The sequence below is a fragment of the Phocoena sinus genome, chromosome 5 (genome assembly GCF_008692025.1).
Source record: "Phocoena sinus isolate mPhoSin1 chromosome 5, mPhoSin1.pri, whole genome shotgun sequence".
Taxonomy (NCBI): Eukaryota; Metazoa; Chordata; class Mammalia; order Artiodactyla; family Phocoenidae; genus Phocoena; species Phocoena sinus.
Genome location: NC_045767.1, coordinates 38,910,719 through 38,934,267, shown reverse-complemented (window position 1 = coordinate 38,934,267; position 23,549 = coordinate 38,910,719). Strand labels below are relative to the sequence as shown.

Here is a 23,549-nt window from a genome sequence, read left to right as displayed (position 1 = left end):
AAATGAACATCATTTTGTTCATTTCTTGGAATCTCTCTAAAATAGAAATATTACTATCCCTCAATCATAGGCAGGGACACTAGTTGAGAAATAAACTGCAATTTGCTCAAGATCACATAACTGATGTGTAGTACAGCAAGAAGAAGAGCCAGGCATTTCTTATCCCAAACCCCAAGTTCTCTCCATCACACATGAGGGATTTGGTCCATGTGACTTGTGGTGGGGGGCGGGGGGGGTCTCAGAAAGCCATTGGCAACATCAAGTCACAAGATAATCAGTGTTTCATGTGTATGTGAAACAAGATAAACAAAATCCCTATGCCTTCATGTTGCTCAGCAAAGCTTCAGGACGTTCTGGTAATGTCGAAGTGCCATGTGAGGATATTGGGTGTCTTTAAGGACACTCTTTGGGTTGGGAGACCTCAGCCTCCTGTAGTTTTGTTCATTGCACTTGAACTCAAGAAGAGGAAGTCCCTCCCTTACACAGGTCACACCAACCAAGTTCTGTGGCTGCATTTCACAGGAAACCAAACCTAAAACGGACCTAGGAGGAGCTTTCTGCTAAAGGACACTGCTTACCACTGAGAATATTTTAACCCCCTGCCTCTTGGATCACCGGCTGCTGGACTTCTCTGTGATGCTGCCACGGACCCCCGACGCAAGGGACATCTCAGCACAAGGCCGTTTGCGATCCCCACGCTGTTCAGGTAAACTACGTAGGCCAGCCTCATCTGAGTGGTCATCTCACTGTCATAGAGGATCATTAAGAAAGAGCTGAGGTCAAGAATAAAAGGTTTTTCTAACATGGAATGCTGGGCCTTCTATAAAGCATCTGACGGACATAACGAAAGCCAGCTCCCTTAATCAGTTTTTAAAGATTCCTTCCTCTGCTGGAAGAAGGAACCAAGATACCGACCCATAAAAATTGAAAGATGAAACGTTTTCAATCTTCCCTTCCTGGAGCTTGAACCCCCTAACTGTTGGCTACTAAAATCTGAAGACCAGGCTAGTCACTGGCTTTCTTGGCTGACCTTCATTACGACAGCCATCTAGAAAGGCAGCCTCTATCCAAAGTGGGCTATTGAAAGTAGAAGTTAACTCCTGGAGCCTCTGTGGGTGTATATTTTTTAAATGTTCTAAATTGAGATGGTTTTCTTTCTGTGTTGGTCTGGAGGAGTGTGGACTTTTTAATCATACTAACCATTTTCCCTCTGCAGGGATGAGGAACCCAAGCAGGAGAGTGAAGTTGGGGTGAAATACCTACCCTCCAGGGGTACCAGGAGGTATCTCTTCTAGATGCCTCTTCTTCTCAGAGAGAACAAACAAATAGTAAGCTGGAATAAGACAGAAAAGAGAATAAGTGTCATCCAAGTATCTATACTTTAAAAGATACTGATGTAGCTGAACTTTATCAGTACTGATTTTATTACAATGTACCAATGTTACTTATCTAATTATCTCCCTCAACGATGTTGTTCCTTTGGATTCCCAAGGGCCACCCAAACCACAGGGAATAGTCATTTCAAAAATCAGGAAATCAATTGTAAGTCAGACAAACTGGAGGTCAGCAGAGAAACGACAAAGCTTCAGAAATCCTCTGAGAAACTTAAGATAAAACTTTCCCTAGAGAAGCAAGAAGGGCAACTGGTGTTTATTTAACTATGTCTCTTGCCAACCAGTCTATAGGCATGAGCTCATTTAACCCTTATACCCAAACTTGAGACTTAGATATTGTTTTCCCTGTTTACAGAAGAAGAACTTGAGTGGTCCAAGTTAATGTTCAAGGTTGTCCAATCACTAATATCAGTAACAGAATTCAAAACTACACTGATTTGCACCTGGTTCTCACTAATATGAACGGTGGCCACTGTTCCTTTGCAGCTTCACAGAATTCACCTTGAGTCCATTCCTGGCATCTTTGACACCAGCCCTCCTAGTGGTGACATTATTTTTTCTTTTCTCCAAGGAGCCCTCTCAGATGATTCTATGAATAAGACCATTCTAAAACCAAAGCTTATGGTTTTCTGTACCATCTGGTCACCCCTGGCTTTATACCTAGGACCCCATCTCTAGCTCACTTTGCCATGAGTCAGGTGTTGTCTTGGAAAGACAGTAGGATTTAACATCTGACTACATTGATTAGGATCCAAACTCTGTAGCTTGACCATATATGCTACCTTATTCCTTGAAATCCTCAATTCCTGCATCTTCATAATGGAGCAAGATTATATCACTTGTATTGACAACTCTTTAGCCTCAATAATATAATATCTATATTAAATGACATATGGTATATATTTAATACTTAGTATGTGCTCAATAAATGTTGGCCCTTTCTCCATTACTTTCCTTTCCTCACCCTACATTAGCTCTGGCCTTCTTCCTAAAACATGCTCACAATTAGCATGGAATTTATTAATACAGATAAATTTATGAATATTTTATTTTAATAATCTCATTAGAGAATAGTAATATAACACAGTTACATAGCCTTGTAGAATTGACAGAGTCTTTGGACACTTTTTTTAAATTTAATGATCTTAACTTAATGAAGTAGGCAGGGCAATATTAGATGTTGAAACTGAGGCTCAAAAAGTTGATGAGGATGGACAGTATGGTGATATGGAGAGAAAGCTTTGAGATCAGTCAAAAGTGAATATGAATGTGGTGTATGACTTCATTATTGTTTGGGGGTAAGTGGCTTAACCTCTCTGAGCTTTGGTTAGCTTTGGTTGGTATTTTGTAGTTTGAAACTGGGTGGATTAATACATGCTATGGATTGCTATGGGGATGAAAGTGAATGTATGTATTGTGTCTGACACAGAGGAAACATTCAGGAAATGGATAAATGGCAGCTGTACAGTGTTGTTGCCACGGTCACAGCAAGTAGCTGAGCTAGATCTGGCAGTATCTTTTTATGAATACCATCGCATAAAACAGTGAGATTCACCTTCGCAGGTAGTTGCCAAGGTCCACCAAGACCTGAGCTCTGTACAGTTGCTCCAAGCCGTGCCTACCCGTCCTAGCATGAGAAAGAGAGAATGGTCAAAAGGGGTGAATTACTAAACAGAGATAATTAATTGAATCTAATTATATTTAAGATTTTTAACAGATTAAACATAATTTTCAGTGATTTGGGGAAGTAAGTTATCAATAAGACTGAGAAACATCAGGTTATAAAGGTTAGATATGACTAGCTTAGTAAAGAAAAATAATCATGAAAAACAGACTTGTGGGAAACAGCGATCATAGAAATTTTTTGTGATTTTTGTTTCTTTTTGTTACTTTTGTGGACAGGATACTTTGGGAATCATCACCATGTTTATTCAACTTAATTTTAATCATGCTCTCCAAATAGCAATGACCATTTGAGTGCCTGCTATGCACTGGATGGTGCATACTCACTCTTTCTCATTTTTTAATAGATATACTTATTCTTACTCTATAAAACAGGATACCAAGGTTCAGAGAAACTCCATACATTGTCGATTTCACACCGGAATGAGAAGCCAGGTCTATGGAAATCCCAAGCCCCTGCTCTTTGCACTGAACGTCATCAATGCCCTGCTGGATGTATTCAGAATCATGATCACAGCATCACTTTCCTTTCAACTAACCAAAAGCATTTTAGGACTCCCAGATATACCATAAGCAATAGTAAAATGTGTATGTGAGTTTTGTTTTTTGTATTTCATTGGTGATGTTAACTGAAACATTGTTTCCCAAACACCTAAGCATGGGAATTAGAATTCTACCATGTTTAAATGGCTCTGTGCATAGCTGTTTGCCCTACAAAATGCGATGAACCAAAAGTTCTGGGCATAACATGGAAGTTCAATATCCATGTGCATGAGGGCACAGCCCTTAATTGTGGTGCCTTCTCTGTTGAATTTAGCATGAGATAAAGATGAAGCATGGCTAGTAGCCCAAGCCCAGCCTCTGAGAGTGTTGAGCTTTTTTGGAGTCCCCCAGGATCTGCATTTCATCATCAACTTTGCAGATTCAGAAGACTAATTTTATGCAGGGAACTCAGAGTTCATGGGACTTCAGGACATTGTCTCACTCTGGTATTCTGGCGTATACATCCATGTTCTGTGACTTCATTCAAGTGTTAAAGGAAGCAACCTAAATGTCTATTGACACATAAATGGATAAAGATGTGGTGTGTGTATGTGTGTGTGTGTGTGTGTGTGTGTATATATATATATATATATATATATATATATATATATATATATATATATAATGGAATACTACTCAGCCATAAAAATGATTGAAATAAGCCCATTTGCAGAAACATGGATGGACCTAGATATTACCATACTAAGTGAAGTAAGCCAGACAGAGAAAGACAAATATCATATGATGTCACTTATATGTGGGATATAAAAAAAAGATACAAATGAACTAATTTACAAAACAGAAAGAGACTCACAGACATAGAAAATAAACATGGTTACCAAAAAGGAAAGGGGGGAGAGATAGATTAGGAGGTTGGGATTAACATATACACACTACTGCATATGAAATAGGTAACTAATAAGGACCTACTATATACACACATATGCATACATACACACACACATATATACATATATATGTATATATGTTCTTTTTCAGATTCTTTTCCCTTATAGATTATTATCAGTACAGTTCCCTGTGCTATACAGTAGGTCCTTGTTAGTTATCTATTTTACCGTATATAAAATAGATAACTAATAAGACATTGTAAAACAACTATACTTCAATAAAAAATAAAATAAAGTATATTTTAGTTGTAAGTTCCCTCCCAGGAGGCAAATCTACAGAGGATATCAAATGCCTGTCAGAAGGTGAGAGCCAAGTCAGAGCCGTCAGTGCAATAGCTGGATTTGCCCAGCTACTGATGATCTGATGCCTTGATAGGCACCTGGGAGCCAGTCTGCTTATGAATATTCACAGAGCAGGACACTCTTACTCCTGGGCAAGTCCAGGGAGCTCCTGAGCAGCTCCATCTCTCTGGTACTTCCCAGAGAACACCTCCACACTCTCCTTATCCCAAACTCCTACTTCTGTTCCCAAGCTCTCTCTACTAAACCACCACATCCATCCTTTGAGAAATAGATAACCTGGGTTTGAATTCAGACTGTTACTTGCCGGCAGGATGATTTTAGACAAGTTATTTAACTTCTCAGAACTTTAGGTTATCATTTATAAACTGGAATTGCAATACCTACCTTCTGAATTTGTGGTGATAAGTGAGATGCAGTATGTAAGCAGCATAGTGCATATTATAGTGTCTAGCAATTATTAAGTGCAAAGTAAATGATGGTGGCTATATTAATCACTTTTAGCACAGTTATCATGAGTTTATTTTATATTCAGATGAACCGTCATTAGAATCTTTGGGGGTTTGTCTCTTCTTAAGGATTTTGATCTAAAGAAGTCCTATTTTGAGGTGATTTCTACAGAAAGTTAATCTCATCATTTTTGCATTTATTTTAATCAGCCATTTATCAAAGCCTTGGTAGTATCTTCCAACTCTCAAAATGTATTACTCCTCTGAAATTCCTTTAGAATACTTTCCTCGCCAATTACATATCCTGCATCCTTCATGGCACTGATGCATAGAATTTACTCAATAATTATCTGTTGAACTAGACTTGTCTAACAGTTTATAATTTACAAAATACTTTCACTTCCATGATCTCATTTGGTCTTCAGAATCATCCTTTGAGCAAAGGAGCATGAGGATTTATATCCCCACTTTTCTGATTAGAAAAAAATGAGGCTCAAGTTGTACAATTCACTGTACAACTCAACGTACCTGGGCTTAGAGACCTGCCTCACATCTGGCTAGGGGAGTGATCCTGAATAGAAGAAGGGACAAAGAAAGCATTAATTACATGGAGGAAGTTCAGCTCAGAAGTTAGGTTCTAAATGCATTGAAGTTACAAAGTAAGTGATGATCTCATCTTAATCCATATTGTGCATTTGTTCGCTTGACAGATTTGGCTCAAGAGGCCTCTCCCTGAAAAAAATGACAGAATTGTTCAATATTGAAAAATCTGGGTCACTTGGATTGTTGCCTTACAATGGAATATAAATTAAACAGGATGTCCTACATAGGGTTCTGGCATTCAGTAAATGGTGTCGTCACCATCATCATCATTATTATTATTAAATTATATTACTCTTAGTCCTGGCTTTTCATGCCTCTTCTTTGGATTTTTAAGTTTCCCTCAAACTTCTTTGAAGTCCTTCTTATGGTGAAACAGTTCCTCAGAAATGGTTAGCATACAGCAGGTGTCTTGTAAATGACTGCTTAAAGAATGATGGTGCTTCCACCTTTGGACTTGAGATATTCATGGGAAGTAGGCTGGCCTGTAAGTTGTGATTGATAGATAAATAGATAGATCCATCCCTGAATCTCAGTTTATTTTCTTATATCTTTCTTTTCTCTAAAATTTGCCTTCAGTTCTGCCCCAATGCATTAATCAATCAATGGAGAATTCATCACAGTTGGGGATATTCTGATTAATCTAGGCCTGGCAGTACCTGCCCCTAATCACCATTTATGAGAGCTAAATGAAAAAAGGGGCAAGGTAAACAGTTAAATTTTGAAAAAAATAAGAAAACATCAAACTAGGCTCTTGGTAATCTACATTTTATTTTCCTACAGCTTCATTTTATTGAACAGTTAAATAACTTTAATGATAAGAGAGCAGAAAGAGAAAGGATGGGGGAAAGGAAGAGGAAATTAAGGAAGAAGGAAGGGAGGACAGAGGGAAGAAAGGCATACATGAAAACAAAATGAGTGAATGAAGAAAAGAGATGATAAAGAAAGAAGCTATTTACTACAAAATAGGGGGAAGACGGAAAAGAAAAAAATCTTACTACTGAAAGAAGGCAACCCTTTCTGCAGAAGAGAAAAGGAGATGGCTTTTGAAAACAAAAGCACCAAGAGTGATAAATTCCGAAACGATAGGTTGCATCAGTTCATTAAGGGTGTTTTCAAAATCATTTAAAATAAAAAATGGATGCACATGAAAATGCCTTGAGATATTTAAGGGAAGTTACTTGTTACCAAGACAGTTGCAAAACCTTTTTCTTAATATATGCCCATACTTAATAGCAGAAAAACTAGGAAAGAAATCTCCCATATCCCTCAAGAAAAATCTGTAATAACAATCCATTTGACTTCAAATGCCTCCATTCATTGGAAATGCAATAAAATTAAATGTTATATTTAATTAAGTTTAGCTGATTGGTCTGACCAGGATATAGAATTAGAAATCCAATCAGCATATATCTTTCTCTAAGTATGAGTATCTCTAAAATGTAACTTTCTAATTTGTGATAAGAAAATAGAGGAAAATTACATACAGTTGTGACCAAATTAATAAATATCTGCATCTGAGAAATCTTGGTTTCAACATGTTTGCTCAAAATTCGTGCACCAGGTGTGCGTGTGCACTCACACGCACACACACACACTTCCTGGCCCTCTTCCCAAAATATACACATTTCACACCCTCCCTCAACTCCAAATGACAACCGCCACTGTTCATATGTTAGGTGTGATTGTGCAGGGAATCAGATGTATGTTGCATGTATTTTATATTAATTTCTTTTCTTGTTTTCTTGTTTTCATGGGGAAAAGCATCAACCTTTAATTTAGACCCTCTCCTCCAGCCTTGACCCAGGTTTAGCTGCACAACTACGTCTTGGCTTTATGACTGATTCTAATATCTTCTTCAACAATTCTTAGTTTGCTTCTGGTCATTTCCTATATCTATTTAGGTACATTGTCATTATTAGAATGATGTTTCTTAAACTTTGCAATAAACAGAGGCCAGTATTTTTATAGGCTTCATCTTCGAGGAATAAGTGAGAAATGTTTGAGAGCAAAAAAAAATGTCCTTACTATAAAAAGCATTGTTTTCCCCTCATGAAATATTAATTTCAGATCAGGTTGAAATGCAGCAGAAATATTTATGATAAAAATGTCTCTTTGCAAGCTCAGTTTGGTAGCATGGGTGAAGTCCCTGTGGAGAACAGTTCTCCAGGATAACAAGGAAATATGATTTTTGCTTTATTTGTTTCCAATTGTTTAAACTGTTTATGATACCATAGGGGTATTAATTATTTTTGGATTAAGATCCTCCCCCAAATCCAATTTATTTATTTAAAAAAGTCTTTCTTTCCTAACACATCCACTGAGACCCCAGGTGGGTTATGGGCTCAGAAACAGCCATTCTGTTTTAATGCCCATATTTAATGTACATTCTTTGGAGGTCTTAAGCATGCTCCCAGGCTGTAGAATCCTGTTTCCTTTATTTCAGTTTTCTGAAATATTGATGTGTTTTAACCATTAAATCCATGGCCTTTACCAAATGCTCTTCAACCTACAAAATGAGCTAATTATTGGGATCATCATCTCCAAAATGGTGGGATTATTTGGCCAAAATGGATGATTAGGGCAGGAACTCCTTTACTCTCAGGACCTTAGCCATGTTGTGCACCTGTCTTTGACATGACCCTCTTTATACCTGGAGGGGAGTGAAAGAGCCTTATAGGGAGGCAACATAGGATGGAACTGTGTTTCTCAAACTGGGGTTCATTTTGGACCTCCAAGGAGCTCCAGAAGCCTAGGGGCCTAGAAACCCCATGGGAACTCTATTCTTGAAATCAAACCATAGATTTCTATGGCAAAATTAATTATGAGCATATTCCAGCTCTTTTGCTTAGGCTTTGAAGCCTGGTGTACATTCAAGCAATTTTAGTGCTCAGCTTGGTATTTATGATTAGATCTGCATTGGCTTCTACCTTTTAACACAGTCAGTATTTTCCCTTGTTGGAGAAGTAAATAGGCATTATGAAAAAAGGTGGCCTCCTTTTGTGGACTCCTCGAGGGCCCAGGGTCTCTTCTTACCCAGTCGCTTCCCTACCGTGGGACCTTGCAGGCACGGTGCAGTTTCTTGGTGCAGGCAGGATGCAGGCAGAATCCCTAGGGCAGAGCCAACTCTGGACATGTTAGTATCATTTGTAATAAGTGCCCTGCTGTGACTGACCGATGGCACCTGAGCGTCACTTCTCTTTGACAGCAAGAGCCGTGCTTTGGCTTTATTTCCGTGGCTAACTAGGAAGAGAACCTGAAATCAATGCCTCTGTTCCTATAGAAAATGAATGTGCAAAACACAATGAGATTTCCCCATTTCTGGGGCACCACAGCCTCTCGAGGTCCCTGAGTGAAGGCAAGAAAGGCAGGCATCTAATGATGCTCTTTTATCTCAGATCATCTCTAGATCCTGAAGCTTCCTGGAGAAAGACCTGCAGGCCTGGGGGACTCCTCAGCCTGGAAGTCCTTCCCCCTACCTCCCATTATCATGCCCCAAGTAGGGGTCAGGGTTACTTGAAGCTTTGATTGCTGTCTTTGAGACATTTGAGAAATTGCTGTCTGGTGGCTTTTCCCACTCTCACCTGTGTCATAAATTTTGGGATGTGGTAGATTTCCTTTCAACATTTCACTGAAAATTAACTCAGAAATAGCTCTAAATGTATGGAGAATTCTTAATGAGCGGTGGCAGTTCCTGTATTTCCATTTAGGATGAGCTTAGGACTGCAAGGAGAATGGAAGTGTGGTTATCTGGTATTTTCCATAAGGGTAAGAAGTGTCGGTGAGTGGCGGGTGCAGACGGAAATGAGTGGCCTGACGTTCTTATATCCACTTCCTCTGCCTCACTGCCCGTTAAAATACCTGAGGCATTTTTAACATACCAATACCTGAGCTCTAGCCCAGAAGAACTGACTCAAACTTTTGGAGCCATCAATATTTTTTAAAGTTTCCCAGGTCATTCTGATAAGTATGAGGATCCATGCTTCCCTCACCTGGTGGTCATGAACTACAGGTAAGCACTTCTGATTTCTGGAGACTAAAGCCCAAAAGTGATATAGGGCATTTAATTAACCTTAAAAGTTTAAGTTAATGTGAATTACCATTTCTCTACGTTTAGATACCTTATGTTCTCATGTAATCCTAACAAGAGCCCTACAGATGGCTGCTGAGTTACACCCATTTTAAAGAGAAGCAAACTGAGGCTCAGAGCAGGTAGATAGGCATCTCAACATGTAACTGAAACATTTCAAGGCCAATGGTTTGCAGTACCAACTTGTAGAGCAGGCTACCTACCACCTGTGAATGTTCAGTTTGGTTTTGTATAAAATAAGGATGATAATACAGATCATATCGGGTTACTGTGATAGAAGCTGAGGACACATAGTCGGTGTTCAATGTTCATTCCATTTGTTTTTTTAAATACGCATGTCAGGAAGGGACGGGTCTTATCTTTTCTATAATATGTTACGTTTGTAAAGCCTATGGGCATGAAATTCTGTCTGACTCACCACATCCCGTTCTCACCACATCCTTTACAAAGTGACTGAGATCAGATAAGATGGTAGCATTCTCAGACAGGACTTAGACATTCTGAGTAGATCAAAGAGCTCTTCACCTTGTGGAGTGCTATCCATTCTGTCGTGCTGATGACACCATTTGGCTGACTCATCTTCTGATATGGGTCACTAAGTCCCCAAATTTTGCTTTTCAAATGCCAGCAAAGTTGGACTCGCTTCATGACATTTTAACATTATTTTTGTACAATAGATTGCTCACATCTCTCAAAAGCTGCTAGTAAAATATCTCCTTGAACTTTTATTAAGATTTTAAAATACAAACCTAATAAACACTGATGTTGCAGATTGAATAATTTACAAAGGTTTAGATATAAAGCAAAAGCTAAGAATTCCTTCCCCAGTGTCTTCCCTGAATATCGCTGATGCCCTAGGTGTTCACACTTTGTCAAAGTCTTTCTGCAACTTTGCTCTGCAAGGAGCTCTATTAGAGAAGAAAATAAAATGTGAGAAACATAATAACCTACTTCCAACTTTTTAAAGCCATTTTCTATCACCAAGTAGGAAGGGATTGTAGTTTTTAAATGGAACTTTTTTGAGGAATCTTTGAGCTGGAAGAAACCTATTGGGCCCAACCTGTTCATTATTCAGGTGAAAAAAAAAAAAAATGAGGCCCAGAACATTCCAAATGCTTTGTTCAAGGCTACACCGTGGATGGCCAGAGCAGGGTTGGAAAGCAGCTTCCCCGACCTCCCTGTGGCCAGTACTTCTTACTGATCCAAGGCAGCAAGCCTTCGAGGAAACTGTCCTGTACCTTGTGATTCCTTCACTCTGTACATAAGCGCTAGCCAAGAACCAGGCACATGGGGAGCCCTCTATAAAGATCTACTTATTTGATCTCATTTCAACACAACTTTAGCCCTGCTGGTCAATGCACTGAAAGGAATGAAGAGACTATATATGTAAGACATTTAAAGTCATAAATGCTCCCAAAGTCAGGAAGGGGTTGCAAATTGACCTGTATGACTATAATCAAGTCATCTCATTCCTCTAAACAGTAATATCCACAAATCAATGTCAATAACACGAGATACCCAAATATAACATGACCAATGTTAAAACGACTTGCAAACTTTGTTATGCAAGGAATTGTATATCTGTATTTCCATAATGTTTATAGTTTGTAAGGTATTTTCAGAGGTACCAGCTTATTTCACACTTAAAATAATACCAGAAAAGGATCATATGGACATTACCATTTATAAATGAGGAGATGCCAGCTGCTCCTACAAGGTCCAGTGCTGGTTAATGACAGCACTGGAACCAAACAGAGTCCCTCAACTTTCAGTCCAGGACTCTTCCGGTATTTGATGTCCATTGTTTGTATTACATTGATGAAGTCCTCTTCCTCACCCCATGGACAAGACAACGTACAAGGAGGCCATGAACTAGATAACTCCACACCCTATCCATACAGAACGGTCAGTGAATGAGTACCTAACAGCAGCCTCCCCTTTCCCTGTGTCATTCATTGACCTAGAAGCACATGGTGAGAGATGCTGTGGGGTAGAACACAGGATGTCTGAGGACCTGGAGCTTAGTCCCAGTTCTTTAGTAACTTTCCTGCAGTTACTGGTCCAAGATCCCACGGCTCGATTCCAAATCCCATCCTTTGTCATACATGGTCCTTGACAATCAAAATCCAAGGGACCGGGACTTCCCTGGTGGTCGGGTGGGTAAGACTCCTTGCTCCCAATGCAGGGGGACTGTGTCGATCCCTGGTCGGGGAACCAGGTTCCACATGCCACAACTAAAGATCCCACATGCCACAACTAAAAACATGCCGCAGTGAAGATCCTGCGTGCCACAGCTAAGACCCAGTGCAGCCTAAATAAATAAATAGATAGATATTTTTTAAAAACCCAGTGGACCTTCCTAAGCTTTTTCCCACATGCTACCAACATCCAAGCTGCTGGCCTCTGTGGTCCCACCAAGCTGTGCAAAGCCTCTATATCACACTATGTATTCTAACATCTTCACATCTTTGCAAATGGCACCCCATTGGCCCAGAACACCTTCCCTAATTCTAAGCTAAGAAGATGCTGACATATTCTGCAAGATCCAGCTCAAATATTATCTCCTTCGTGAAGATTCCCCTGGCTGTCCAAGGCAGAGCTAGGATTCATTTTGTTTTGTTTTATCTGCATGTTTTATAAAGCACTTTAATAACAACCATCATAGGGGATGCAGAATCTACCTTAAACTGAGTTTTAGGCATGATTGGAGGGAAAGGGATGTTTCTTATTGGGCACAATATTTGAACAAAGTTAGTTTTCAGTCAATGGTGATTGGAGAGATGAAAGGATGAATGGATGGACACATGGGTGGCAGAATGATCTAGGAGTGACTCAACTCAATGGGCAATATGGTGACTGGCTAAGAAATGGAATGTTTGAGGCCTGTGGATCTGGGCTTTTATTGCAGATCGGTGATTTTGGGCACATAATTTAACCTCCATGAGCCTCATTCTCTTTAACAGTGAGATCCACACTCCACGACACTCAGCTGAGAGCCCCAGGAGGCTGATGGATAGAAACCATGCCAATGGCTCCGCACCCTTGGCTTCCTGTTGAGTTTGGCCAATGAGAAACGGCAGCAGCAAGATATTCAGGGCAGGAGGAGCCTGAGATGCATATCTTTATTCTGCCCTCCAGAGCCCCCTCCCTGCAGGTCCCTCAATTAGAAGCCACAGTTCTTTTCCCACCAGCCCTGTTTCTGGGTTCATATGACCACTGGCTCCCCAGACGCCTCCAGGTTCAGATATGGTAACAGGCCCCTCAGGTCCTTCACTGTCCTTTGTGGATTCCCTACACTCTGCCCACATTGTTTTTTGTTTTTTTTTCCTTTTTACATCTTTACTGGAGTATAATTGCTTTACAATGGTGTGTTAGTTTCTGCTTTATAACAAAGTGAATCAGTTATACATATACATATATCCCCATATCTCTACCTTCTTGCGTCTCCCTCTTTCCCTCCCTATCCCACCCCTCTAGGTGGTCACAAAGCACCGAGCTATCTCCCTGTGCTATGCGGCTGCTTCCCTCTAGCCATCTTTTTTTTTTTTTTTTTTGCGACACGCGGGCCTCTCACTGTTGTGGCCTCTCCTGTTGCAGAGCACAGGCTCCGGATGCACAGGCTCAGCGGCCATGGCTCACGGGCCCAGCCGCTCCGTGGCATGTGGGATCTTCCTGGACCGGGGCCCGAACCCGTGTCCCCTGCATCGGCAGGCAGACTCTCAACCACTGAGCCACCAGGGAAGCCCTAGCCATCTATTTTAGGTTTGGTAGTGTATATATATATGTCCATGCCACTCTCTCACTTTGTCACAGCTTACCCTTCCCCCTCCCCATATCCTCAAGTCCATTCTCTAGTAGGTCTGTGTCTTTATTCCCGTCTTACCCCTAGGTTCTTCAGTCTTTTTATTAAACTATTCTCATATGACCCAATTTGAGGGTGCCATCTGTTTCCTTCTGGAACCTCAACTGATCCCGTGGGTAATATCTTTTATAACTCCTAGCTTCTCTGTGTAGATTAAATGCGATTATTGATGTGAAGCCCTTATTGAATACTCCCAGGGTCTCTGCTGCTCATTTATATGGTAAATGGGGCTAATCATCTCTCCTACGCAAGTGAGTACAAGCCACAAATAAAATGTTGTGTCCTATGTGAAGCGGTATATAAATGTAACTTCCAATAAATATTTCATGGCAAAGTCACACTTTGAAAAGAAAAGCATTCCTTCTGCTACACACACGTGGACTCCCCAGAGCAGAGCCTGGGTTAACACGCCTTGGGTGCCCAGGGGACGCACACAATTGCAAGCCAGGGAAAACCAGGCTCGCTCAGGATAGGTTTGCTCAGCTCCCTGAGGCAGATGGGATGAATGCTGACAGAAAGAGGACAGCATGTCAGGGAAAAAGTCCCCTCACCCACCCATTCCCAAAATAAACCAATTATCGACCTGGATTGATTCTCTTTCTGTCGTTTCCTCTAAGCTGGCACCTGTATCCCATTTTAACAGGAAGCGACAGAAGCATGTTCACCAGAATTAAAACATGATGGGTAAGGCCCAGTAATGAGCTCGCTTTTGTTTCCACAGGCTGAGTTGAAGTTCCCTCTCATTTGCTGGGTGCCAAGAAAGATGAACAAGCAGTAAGTACCGCGATGTTGCCCTGAGCACGAATCTCCTGTCTCGTAGTGGGAAACGGAGTCAGCTGCTGGAAGAGCACTAAGGATGCAATGTACCCCCGTGGGAAGGCCGGGCTTGAGGATGTGTGAGTGTCTAGTGAATAGCTGTCCCACTGACAGCGACTTTTTGCAGGCAGGTCCCTTGTTCTCCCCCAGCCCAGCTGGGGATGTGGGATTAGGCAGAGACTAGATAAACAGGACCAGAATGCCAGGAGGGCACCCAGAAATGCCATCCATCACCTCCCACCAGGGTGTGGAATGAGAACTAACAGAAGAGCAGTTTGCACACTTATTCCTGCAGCAGAGAGCCTGGAATCCAACTTTCTCTTTGTGGAACACCCAGAGGGGGCAATGTGGTCGGTTTAGGATATCTAAATGTGTAGCTGAATCAGCAAAACTTTCATCCCATTCCAGATGTTTATGAGTATAGTAAAAAGATAGCTGGCCTCCAAGTTGTAAGGGATACTTATGATGAAAACAAAGGACCTTTCAATGGAGAAAGTTGGGTACACAAATTTTAAAATTGATCTACTCATCTATGTATTTGCTTTATTTTGCCAATTGGAAAGGTAGCACTGTTTTTCTCCTCTGCGTGAAATGAGCAGTTGGGTGAGAAACACGAGTTTCAGAGGCAGGCAGACCTAGTGTCAATCCCTTGCTTTTCCCTGTCATTTTATAGCTGTACAATATTCAGGAAGGTACCTGATACCCTGGATATTAACCCTCCCTCTGGGAAGTAGGATCTGGCCTGGAGAGGAGGACAGCCTGGCTTCTGGGTGGATCCCCGGTCCTAGAGGAAATCTGGGGGTGGCCCAGGGTAACCAGGTGATGCCTGGGTGTCACAGGTGGGCCCTAGGCACGTGCTTGTTTTCCAGGGTGACAACAGAAGCAGCAGCCCAAGCATCAGACTCATACCCCTCTTTGGGGGCAAAGTGGGGTTACTTTGACAATCTAGGCAATATTTGCTACAGGTTGCCATCTGGCTTTGAGGTCATGAATCCCTGCTTTTCAGTCCTTGCTTCTGTTTCTCTCTGTGATTCCACCCTGTGCCTGCTGTCTCCTTCATAAAGAAGAGGCATCCTCCTTTCGTGACTCTAGGTAGATTTGTTTTTCACCTAGACTGTGGCCCCTTGGCAATTGCTCTCATCAAGCTTCCCAAAGGGTAGTTTTATGAGTTCAGCTTTAGAGTCATGTCAGATATGAAGCTGCCAATACATAGACCAGAAAACAGACCAAATCATCATAATTTCATAAACAGTAGTTTTCTCCTCTAAGGATGCTGATGCCAAGTCTGTACTTTCACAAGATCGCCAGTTGATTAATAGCCACATTAAAGTTTGAGAAGCATCTGACTGTAGAGCAATGGTTCCCAGAGCTGTCTCCATCCTGGCACACTGCCGAAGTATCTCCAATACTCGTCAAGATATGACTCAGAGAAGACAGTTACGTATGAGATGTTGCATGGGCGTAAATTGGAAATTTGCTTCCCTCCCCCTCCACAGACACACACACACACACACACGCACACACACACGCACACATACACACACCATACATACACACAAGTTTTTGTTTTGCTATATCTTGGGGGGAGCAATCCTTCCTCTGTGAAAATCATTAACCCAGTTAATTCAAGGCAGTAGATTTTAAATCTGACTGAACATTAGAATCATCAAGGAACGTCTAAACAACAGCAATTTCAGTGACTTTCCCAGATCAAAGAAGTCAGAATACCTGGACAGTGGGCCATTCTTTTAGTGCACAACTGAGTCTAACCTGCCGTTAGCCTTGCAAAATGCTTGTCTAAGATGTCTGACAATTCTATAACCTAGAATTCTGATTTTATAAAGTGAAATTCTAAATGGCCTTTTTAACTATGGCTAATTCCTTACTCTCTCCCATTGGGCACTTTTACAGAGAAGGGATGAATAAACACAAATGAAAGGATGATATAGAAATAGATTTAGATATTTATACACATGCAGACACGTATGGGTACACACACACAGTACGAGCATTTGCACATGCATTTCCCTTTAAATGTATCAGTTGGGTCAAAAGCATTTACTGAATAGTATACACTGCACCGAGCACTGAGCTAGGCACCTCCATTATAAAGATGAATAAGATCTAGTCCCTGCCCTCAAAGAACATTAGCCATACATTAAGCAAAGCAGTTTAGTATTATGTTGAAAGTGATGGGAAAGCTCCACAAGTGCTATGGAGTCTGGCTGTCCCGATTCTAAATTGCTTCTGAAATTAGCAAGCTATTCTGCATTAACGGCCTCTGCAACCAAACTCGCAGCTTCCTTAGCAATCAATTAAACTACATAAAGCCTCATTCCTTGGAGCATATCGGTGGAGTTAGAGTAGACTGACCAGACCAGCCCACTGCCCATTACGCCCTCAGGGCTAGTTACGGGAGTCCTGGGCTTGGTTTCCAGTATCTCTCCATCATTCTGGACAGAACAGATAAGAATCGTGGTGCTGCGGTTCTGAGTGTTCTGGAAGAGACCACTAGAGTGATGGCTTCTAGGCCTTTCCAGTAAGAAACGCCCTCGCTGGCGAGGCTCCTTTGGGAACTCAAGAGGGGGATGCCCTCTGACATCCCGGATTGGGGACTGATGGGGGAGCCAGAGCCCCCAACTTTGAAACATACTTAGACGGTATAACACTAAACTCACTCTGTTCACTGTTAAAATGATTCCTAGTTCCCATAGAAATTTCAGAAAATATACCAAAGTACCAAGAAGAAAATGAAAATCACCAATTACCCTATTAGCACCCAGAAATAACCACTATTTTGTTACCGATTCCTTGCCATTGTTCTATATCTTTGTGTAATATTTTGAAATCCCAGGAAGCCTACTTTTAAAACTTATATTGTTTTCAGTTTTTCATTCAATAATACTGCTTTATATTATATACATTGTCCCACATTAGTAAGTCCTCTTCAAAAGCAAGGTGTTTTAAGTCTAGTGTTTAAATAAGGTTCACAATCCCTTAGCCATAATTCCAAAGTCAAAAGTTTTCAAAATACTGAAAATTTTTCATAACTAATTTGATGACAAAACTTGACCTACGATGAGCTGAAGTTATGGATGTTCTTCATTTATCCCACTTAGTGTGAAAACCCACATGTTTCACTGCAGAAATATTAATGTTTTTAAAGACCAGGTGTTGCTCCAGAGCTTACTGGGGGCATTACATAGTATTCAATGCATGCACAATATTACTTTCTAAAATCCAAAATATTCTGAATCCCTAGCCCTAAGGAATTTAGATAGCAAATGGTGGATCTGTATTTTACCTAGTGGTTTATTTTATCTTGACCTTGGTGTTGGACATTTCAGTGGTTACCTGTAAAGTTTTATGAGGCAGTTTTATTGCCGAGATTTAACTTAAAACTTTATACTCTAGGAGTATTACAATAGGCTGTATCACTATGGCCCCCAGCATGCGATGTTAGGTGTCCTGTCACATGCAGGACAATTATTCTGTGATATTCTAGTATTACGTAGAAACACAGGTACAATCAAATTATCTAACAAAATCTACTATTTCTTTTCTTGCTTCGGGGAACTTGTCTTTCACATCTATTTTGGAAAGAGTTTTGATGGTTAAAAAAGTAGAGTGTGTCCCTAAAGAGAGAGTATTAACAGTATGGAATTCAAGCTTCCACACATGGTTGTAACCCCATTAGCAATAGATCTGAGGGATAGAATTGAGACTCCTTTTCCATCATGCATACATAATTTTTATTAAGAAATGTATACTGTGTTTAAAACCAATTACAAAGCCTATTTCAACTTTGAGTCACTCAAGTTCATTTTACCGCCAAAAGTTTTCTACCCATTTCTGTTCTGGAAATATGTTTTTAGATGATTGGACTCTATACAAAAATAGAACAGAAATGACTGATCAGATTGTTCCCACATGAAGGCTTTCTCATTTTTTAAAAATATACAGTGGTTTTTAGTATATTCATAGTATCGTGCAACCATCACCCACGTTCAATTTTTGTATTTTTATATTCTTTATGTATTATAGATGCAAGTCCCTTATCAGATGTCTGAACATTTTCATCCACCCCCAAAGAAATCCCTTACCATTTAGATACTCCTCTTGAATAGGTCTTAGGATAAACAGACAACTACCTTCTGAGACAGTGAGTTTAAAAAGTGTAAGAAAGTGCCTCTCTGTATTGACATCAACAAAGCCAGCTTCAAGTCAATGTTAATCATTAAGCAAAATAATGATACTTTCCCACAATAGTTTTCTCACTTGAATCCGTTGTCTACTTATGAGAATGAAAGGGTAGACAGAAGAAAAAGTTCTACAGGCCAGTAGTGCCTACAGGCCAAGTAGTCTGCTAATCATTTTGCATGAGGATCTGTGCCATGCTGTCTGGCTACTCAGCACTAAAACACCTTTCCCATGTTGCCACATAAGACCCCCTGCTTTGGGATAACAGTTTCCCCAATTCAGAATAATCTGTTAAAGCCACATCTCTCTGACTCCAAAATCCATGATCTTTGTGCCAAATTGAGCTGCTTCACAATGATAAGGAAAATCATCCTTGTGTATATCTCATCAGGGACACATTCCCAAACTGAATGACTGTTTTGCTTGTGAGGGGCATATTTTCTTCTTGAAAACTTGCCTGATGAAATTCACTCCATCACTGGGTGGCAATGGACATGGGCTCCTCTCAAAAGGGGTCAGTTCAATGTCTGGTACACAGGAAATGCCCAATAAATGATATTTCCCTCAATATGTATGTATTATATCATTTTTATGATAAAATGATACAATTTCGTGTAAACCCCAGGTCATTATTTTCCTTCCTGATATATGTGAACACCCCTGCCTTTGACCTCAGGGAGCAACTGCATTTTGATTTGCAGGAATTAATAAGTGTAAATCCCACTGAATCTTGGGGATACAAGAAGCAGCAATTTTGGCATTCTGAGATCATAGTCTTGCATCCAGCAGAGGAGTCAGTGTGGCTGCCTTCCCAGTTACCCAGTAGTAATTATGAACCAACTCTCAGGGCAACCCGGCTCATACACTGGTGCTATCAAAGTCACATAGCTAGGATTCAGCTTCGTGGCTGGCTGGCAATTAAAAAGCTACAAGCTGTGAGAGAACATAGCCAAGACACAGGATGAGCGTTCACCCAAGGTTGCAGACATGGCCAGAGATACGTTTGCAAGAGCAGCAGGTATGATTGGTCCTGAGACTCATGAAGATGGGTAGTGATGGGGGATGGGAGATTTTAAGATAGCCTTTCTTCTCTCTTAATGGCAATATTGCCAGCTGGGGATGGAACTAGCTGACTGAACTCACCTACCACCACTTGGGAAACTTCCAGCTGAACAAGCTTTGTCTCCTGCTAACTAGCCGCAAGGTTGGACTTTTATAGTTATAGCCTTTAAAAATATTACAAAGAGTAAAGAAGGTTGTGACTTATTTTAATATTTGAGTTTATTATCATTCAAGTAATATATATTCAATGTAGAAAAAGTTTACATACTAAAATTATATATAAAGAAAAAATACCAGTGATCAAATCACTGAAAAGGGGTCAACACTACTATTGGTTATTGGTTTTTTGGCTTTCTTATACAACTATGCATCTTATTTTTAACTTTAATGTATCATAAATATTTTCCAATGTTACTATCGTTATTTTTATAGCTAGGCACTCTTCCATCATTTAGGCACTCATATTTTATATTCTTCCACTACTGAAAAATAACACAACCCATGAACGAGTTTGACAAACCCTATTCATCTAACCATGTCCAAATGTTAAGAGGCTCTGTTCTGTTACCTGGTAATGAGCAAAACCTACCCCCCCAGGGAATCTTATGAGCCAGGGCAGTATTTGGAGAAGCTTACCCCCAATGACAGCTTATAATGATCACATACTATTTAATTATATAAATGTGCAGAGAAATTGGAAACAAGGCCTAGAATTTGCCATTGGGTACTCCATGAAGGCCAAACCGCCAGTCGCTTGCATGTTCTATTTTACACAAACCTGACATTTTCCCACAAATAAGGTATAAGAAGAGAGAAGAGTCAACTTCGTAAAAACACTTGTTCATATCCAAATGCACCTGATAACCAAAAAAGTTAAAGATTTCCAAAATTTTGTATGGATATGATTTGAGGCCAATATTAGGACATCCTGGAAAATGAACCCAATGGAAAGAGAAAAAGGAATTTCCTAAAAGCCTAGGTGTCTGGAATTTCAGAATTCCTGGAAAAGAGAGATCAGGTCACAAACAAGAGTAAATGAGTTTTGTCAGAGGCTAACTATCAAGTAGAAAAGCATGAGTGTCTCCTGCTTGGTTCTCCATTCTTGACTTTAATTCTTCTCTATTATTTTTTTTGTGGAGGGGGATATTTTAGCAGCTTAAAAATAATCCCGTTGAGTTAATCCAAGAAGGGGAATATTAAAGTCAAACATTTATTTAGCTTCCATGTTGAGAAGGCCAAATACTTCATTAATTAGGAGGGTGGGCACTATAGTGATCTAATGGCAATATCAGCTCTGCTGCTTACCAAGCTGTGCCATTTTAGGCAATCATTTAGCCTCTCTGAGCCTTGTTTTCTTTATCTATCAAATGGAAATAGTAATAGTAACTAAAAGGGTTTTTGAGAAGATTAAGGGGCCATGTATGCAGTATGCTTAGCACTGTATCTGGCAAATGGGAAGCATTTGATAGATGTTGCAGCAGATGGTACTTTCTAAACATGGCGACAACAATATCTCCCATCTCATATGTTCTAGTGCAATGTGACCTGAACGCTCCCCATTCAGAGTGAATCAATTTCTCCACCTCCTTTCACTTGTGCGGGCTGTGGCAGTGTTGACCAATGCAATATGGCAGAAGGGACACTGTCAAGTCTGGGCAGAGTCTTTAACAGCCAGGCAGCTCTGCTTTCTGCCTTTGGCAGCCCACTTCCATCAGTCACGTGCTATGACCACTATGCCGTGAGAAGCTCCAGCCTTGTGGAGAAGCCCTAGGGAAACAGACCCCATGGAGAGATGGCAGGCTGAGGGGCACCAGGCACTAGACTAGACTTAAAATCAGGAAGCCATCTTGGGCATTCAGCTCAGTCCAGCTTTGAGATAACCCTCTGAATACAACAGCACGACAAGACCCATCCAGCAGAGAACCAGGAGAGAGAAAGATAAATTGTTTCTAAGCCGCTGCTTTGGAGTGCTATGTTATGTAGCAAGAGATGACCAGGACAGATGTTGTCTCATACTTTTATCATCATCGCAATTATTACCTCACACAAGACCCGTTGCTGTTAGATATTCAGGATTCAACTCAGAGATTCGTAAGACTACATATCCCACCTTGAAGAACATCTGCTGTAGATGAGAATGAAAAAAAAAACAACACACTGCTAATAATAGGCAAGCAGAGTGTTAATAAGGAGATTTTTGTTGCAGGTGTGTGCAGAGTGCTAAGGGGACACAGAGGAGGGACTGGTTATTCTGTAAGGGAACAAATCCTGGGGAAAGGTATGGTGATATTGGAAAAGACATCCTCAGAGGAGGTGACAATTGAGTGAGGAAATGCTGCCAAATAGCAAATGGAGGAGAGAGCAGGGATAGACTTTCTGATGTAATTACTGCAGCTGGAAAAGCTCTATCAAGATTTACTATAAAGGTAACACTAAATTGACTGACAATTTGAATTTTGTTGCTTAAAAACAATATAAGTAATCGGAGAGAGCATTTCTTGACGACATGATGAGTGGTAGAATTTATTTCCCGTATCTCTTTTTTATTTGTTTATTTTTTTTTAATTTTTATTGGAGTATAGTTGATTTACAATGTTGTGTTAGTTTCAGGTGTACAGAAAAGTGAATCAGTTATACATATACATATATCCACTCTTTTTTAGATTCTTTTCCCATATAGGTCATTACAGAGTGTGGAGTAAAGTTCCCTGTGTTATACAGTAGGTTCTTATTAGTTATCTATTTTATATATAGTAGTGTGTATACATCAATCCCAGTCTCCCAATTTATCTCTCCCCCACTTACCCCCAGTAACCATAAGTTTGTTTTCTACATCTAATAGCATGTAGTAATAGTAACTCTATTTCTATTTTTTAGATAAGTTCACTTGTACCCTTTTTTTAGATTCCACATATAAGCAATATCATATGATATTTGTCTTTCTCTGTCTGACTTATTTCACTCAGTATGAGTCTCTAGGTCCATTCATGTTGCTGCAAATGGCATTATTTCATTCTTTTTTATGGCTGAGTAATATTCCACTGTATATATGTACCACATCTTTATCCATTCCTCTGTTGACGGACATTTAGGTTGCTATTTCCCATAGCTCTTTATCAACAGGGAAAAGAAAGAACTTCAATCCACAGCCTGAAGGAGGATAAAGGCCTGAATCTGGGTTATAATGTTTAAAATCCCATGTTGGAGGGATGGATTTTTGCTGCCCTGCCATGTTACCTTTTGGATAGGCTGCAATTAGAGACATTTGTCCTGCCATTTGGTGCCATTGTTGTTCATTTAAACAAAAATTCTTTGAATAATGAAAATTCTACATCCAGCTACGTTTCTGTGAACTTTTCTAAGGATTCCATCAGCAAAGATACAAGAATTTTTTTTTTTTTTAATTTTTTATTGGCCGCACCACGCAACATGTGGTATCTCAGTTCCCCAACCAGGGATCAAACCTGCACCCCCTGCATTGGAAGTGCAAAGTCTTACCCACTGGACCACCAGGGAAGTCCTTACAAGAAATTTTATGAGGAAGAAACATGAAGTCTTTCTCTGTCATTTTGGCAAGGTTTCATTTTCTTCCTTTATTTTCTGCAATTTCTTAAAATACTGAATAGAAACAAAAGAATAGTC

General features: G+C 40.2%; 1 protein-coding gene across 2 annotated transcripts in view; it reads left to right on the top strand.

Annotated features, from left to right (window-relative positions):
• Nucleotides 1-584: 584 nt before the first annotated feature.
• The window catches only part of CLNK (cytokine dependent hematopoietic cell linker), a 187,962-nt gene continuing 164,997 nt past the window's right edge, over nucleotides 585-23,549 (top strand). Inside the window, exons 1-2 of one of the 2 annotated variants that reach the window (XM_032631759.1) lie at nucleotides 585-706; nucleotides 14,551-14,603. In XM_032631759.1, the coding sequence (XP_032487650.1) occupies nucleotides 14,593-14,603 (11 nt within the window). In that variant the 5' untranslated portion in view covers nucleotides 585-706; nucleotides 14,551-14,592. Of the gene's footprint in view, nucleotides 707-1,279; nucleotides 1,329-14,550; nucleotides 14,604-23,549 lie in introns of those variants that run through there. The other variant, XM_032631758.1, reaches the window with a different exon arrangement.